Source organism: Nicotiana attenuata, unplaced genomic scaffold, assembly GCF_001879085.1.
Source record: "Nicotiana attenuata strain UT unplaced genomic scaffold, NIATTr2, whole genome shotgun sequence".
NCBI classification, from domain to species: domain Eukaryota; kingdom Viridiplantae; phylum Streptophyta; class Magnoliopsida; order Solanales; family Solanaceae; genus Nicotiana; species Nicotiana attenuata.
Genome location: NW_017670234.1, coordinates 2,947,130 through 2,951,295, shown reverse-complemented (window position 1 = coordinate 2,951,295; position 4,166 = coordinate 2,947,130). Strand labels below are relative to the sequence as shown.

General features: G+C 38.0%; 1 protein-coding gene across 1 annotated transcript; it reads right to left on the bottom strand.

Moving 5' to 3' along the window:
* Nucleotides 1-1,330: 1,330 nt before the first annotated feature.
* Nucleotides 1,331-3,898, bottom strand: LOC109236342 (peptide-N4-(N-acetyl-beta-glucosaminyl)asparagine amidase A-like). Its single transcript, XM_019402515.1, has 3 exons — nt 3,769-3,898; nt 3,627-3,682; nt 1,331-2,812 (listed from the first exon to the last, which is right to left on the bottom strand). The coding sequence occupies exons 1-3, from the start codon at nt 3,896-3,898 to the stop codon at nt 1,331-1,333; spliced, it is 1,668 nt and encodes a 555-aa protein (XP_019258060.1).
* Nucleotides 3,899-4,166: the final 268 nt, after the last annotated feature.

Here is a 4,166-nt window from a genome sequence, read left to right as displayed (position 1 = left end):
AACCCAGGCCTATTAACATATTAAAATTTTGGAATTGTTTGTGATTTGGTTAGTATCAAGCTTATACTGGCTCTTTTATATTTCCTTTTCAAGGAACATCTTTTCGTTTCCGAGGGTCTCTCCGAAATAGCCTCTCTACCCTCAGGGGTAGGGTTAAGGTTTGCGTACACTCTACCCTCCCCAGACCACACTAGTGGGATTATTACTGGGTTGTTGTTGTCGTTAGAATTCTGTGGGCGACGATTTTGGTCGGAATGTGGAATAATTAGCAGTTTGTTATCGTTTTCGTTCTAATTTTGCTATATTTGTTTTCATCCTTCTCCTTTCTTTTTGTGCTTACTTTCTTTGTTCAAGGAGAGAGATGGAGATGTTATTTGATAACCTTTTAAATGGTTGACCAGTTCATTCTACAGAATTGTTGTTCTCATGATCTGTTTAACCTGAGTTATTTCTTGCTTCTCCTTCAGACCATGTTAACAATTCAACGAAGAAAACATACAAGGCAGTTTAGATGTTGGCTGTGATATTGCTTGCTCCAAGTGTTATTTGTTGGATAGTATCACCACTGCAGTAGCGGCAAGCTCACCCACTGGTAGAAATTATGCATGAGAAGCAGAAAAGCAACAAGCAGACTTTACGAGCAGCATAGTAATTACACTTTGCTTATGACAGAAGTAAAGACACTAGCTTCAAAGCCACTCCATTGTAACTTTTGCCTATGATCAATGTTTTTCATTTTTCCAGGACCGAAGAACAGGGGATCCTTATTGTTGCAAAATATTGAACATGAGGCTATGTTCAAAATCCTAGTCCTTGTATCAGCTACTTTGTTCTTTTTTGTACATTTGTCTTTGGTGACTTCTATGATACTCCTCTTACTCTTACACTGTTTCTCCCCTTGTGGACTAATAAATGAGAGGAAGTCACATTGGTATCGTTAGTAAGAATGGTGTCTACAGTTTAAAGCCATCAAGTCTCTGTGCAATATATATCTCTGGATAGTAATAAAACCACCAGCATGAAGGTGTATTACTGCTATTTTGGCTGCTTCTTCCTTTAGAGTTGTTGGAGTTAATATTTACAAATATGTAGTCAGTAGTAACCAGAGTTAAAGTTCATTTTATGGCATTTCACATTCTTATTGAAAGTTGAAACCTACAACTTTACACAATATGATTACTACTAAGACAAGAATTCGGGGATCAATTCAACTGACGCTATACACTACATGGTCGCAGGGAAAGAAAGGGCAGTGGGAATGGAGCATTTAACTCATAACCTCAAACGGAGTCACAATTCACAAAGGATAAAATGAACCATGCAACTGAAACTACAAGAAAGCTGCACAAACACTGCTTGCAGTGTCACTCATAAGCGTGCCATTAGCAGCTGAAACGGACCTAGAATAGCAACCAACATTATCCCTGTAAGAATAAGTTTGTTGAGTGGTGGCTCCACCAGATAGAACATCATGATCTTGAACAACCATCCACCCACTGCATATCTGCCGATTCGTCAAAGAGATTGATAAATCTCCAATGGACTTCCTATCCCTCCATTCATGATCTAAATCAGTAAGCATCAAGCTTGTATCATTCTCTGTTGAAGGCAAATTCTTAGTGGTCATACTAAGTGGATATATCTTCTTTACAGTGGTCCTAGAAATCGTGATACCCGTATCAGACACTACTCTTACTATGCTCTCTTCTCTCACATTCTGCCTTACCCTTTTTTCAGTACCATTGTGATAGAACTTTATCTCATTCTTGAACTTCACTTCTCTCGAAACTATTGTAGTTAAATTTCCTGAAGTTGAATTCACCCACCCTGAAAACTTGCTCTTCCTCCTCATCTCAATCTCACACGACCCATCAAGTCCATGAAAACTCGAAGATCTCTCGATGTTAAACTTAGGAGCACCATAATCAAGAACCTCAGCCTGAACTTCGCATGGAGATTTACAATCATCTAACCATAAATGCAAATTCCCATCCACGAGCCAAAATGGGATACTATCCGCCACCCCAAGATCAAAAAAATGATCTTTACCATCAAGCAGCAGCTCCAAAAACGGCGTTAAATCAATATCATAAGAAGGAAGATCAAAGGCACCAATTGAAACAACTGGTTCCCAGAACAAAGGATTAATTCCTCCTGTGAAAATCACCGGGAATGGAATCAAAGATCCTACCAAATTCTCATCTATCTTTAACAGAACTTCCCTATATGCTCCATGGCCTCTTTTTGTGGTCAAATTATTCATCTTTAGATATGAATCCGGCGGATTTGAGTACCAAAACTCATCATCTCCGTGAAACGATACATAAATTTCCATCACAGCTTTGTAAGTATTCTTTGGAATCACAACTCTCTGCCCATGTAATTCTGATTCACTCTCAATTCTAAACCAAAATCCATTATCTCCATTCCCCGATATGGGAATTATCAAATCAGCCGGTTTTTCATATAAATCCAACGAATTTCTCAGTTTGTTAACTTCCATTGAAATATGATTATTATCAACATAATTACCCAATTCAAGCCCGGTAACATTCTTAATATCATAGTATAAAAAAGTAAGATTAACATGATAAACCCCAGTAAAAATTTCATTAACTAAATTTTCGAGCATGACAGAAAGGGTAATATCGTCCTTTAAAAGAATAGAAGTGTACTTGGTGACGTCTTTATTAACGGTCCAGAAAATTCCATCATCGGTGGGCTCAGCAGTGCTGGTACGGAGAAGTTCAGCACCGTCAAGCCAAACGGCGGCGATACGGTCATACTGTTCGCCTTTGCAGGATACATTGAACTGGAGAAGGGCATGAGTCCAAGAGCAATTGAAGGGCGGGGAGTAAGGGATAGAGACTGGCGGAAGGCCGTATGTGTTGCTGAAGTTGTGGGTGAATAAGGGCAGTGTGCAAGATGGAGTAGTGTTGTTAGTGAAGAGTAATGGGCGACTGATTTCGATGTATGGATGTGGAGTTTTGGGGGAAAGTGTGTGTTTGATGAAATGGGAACGGTGTTGTGGTAGTGAAGAAGAAAGTGGAAAAATGAAGAAGAAGAGGAGAATAGTAATAACGGAGGGGAACATTTTGACCGGTGATGAAAATGAAGATCTGTTTCTAATTTGGAAGGCAGGATAGAAGAGCACAATTTGAGTTTAATATTACGAGCTTAAGTCCCAATAAATTCCTAGTTATTGACACGTCATTGAACTATTCAGTATAATCATCCCAATATTGGAATCAGCCATGTCTGTACAGTCTTTTCTCCTAATTTGAGCAATTTCTCAACCAAAATAATGTAGGGGGTCAAATTTCCACAAAGAGGAGAAAGGAAATTGCTGATCGTTTTAGGAAGATCATATCTTTTTAGACTTGTATCTCCTAAACATTAATCCATCTAGAGGAAAGGTATCTTAATAATTTCAATTTATGTATCTTACTTTTTCTTTTAATCTGTTTAAAGAAGAATTATCACGATTTAAAATCACCAACTGGTCGTGATGGTGCCTAACACAATTACTAGACAAGTCAAATATAACAATAACAGATCATTATAACAAAAATAACAGAAATGGTACAAGTCTAATGCCAATAACATAAGTAACTGCGTCGAAATACAATACTCCCCAGAACTGATAAATATAGTGTCAGGAGCTCTAAACAGAAGTACAAGTCTGGAATACATATATTGTCTGAATGAAAATAACAGTACTAAAAGAAGAAAAGAGACGCTAAGACTGCGGTCAAGATGCAGCTCTACCTCGTTTCTTCAAAGTGCTCACAACAACACCTCTCAGCCAGACACGACTCGATCCAATACCTGGATCTCCACAATTAAGTGCAGAATGTAGTATGGGTACAACCAATCCCATGTACTCAGCAAGTATCATAACTAACCTCGGCGAGGTAATAGATGCAAGAATTATTAATGATACTCGATATTCACTGTGCAGTTCATAAAATATAACAAGTATAGAAGAATGATATGATCAAGTCATGAACCACAGATAAACCACCTTGGTGCACTCAATAACTTAACATACTCTGCTTAGTCATCAATTCAGTATATAAAGAAGATATGCAACTAAAACACGTAAACAACTAAGGAAATTGCAAGTAAATAAGAAATGCAATAACCGAATCAAACACTGACCAGTC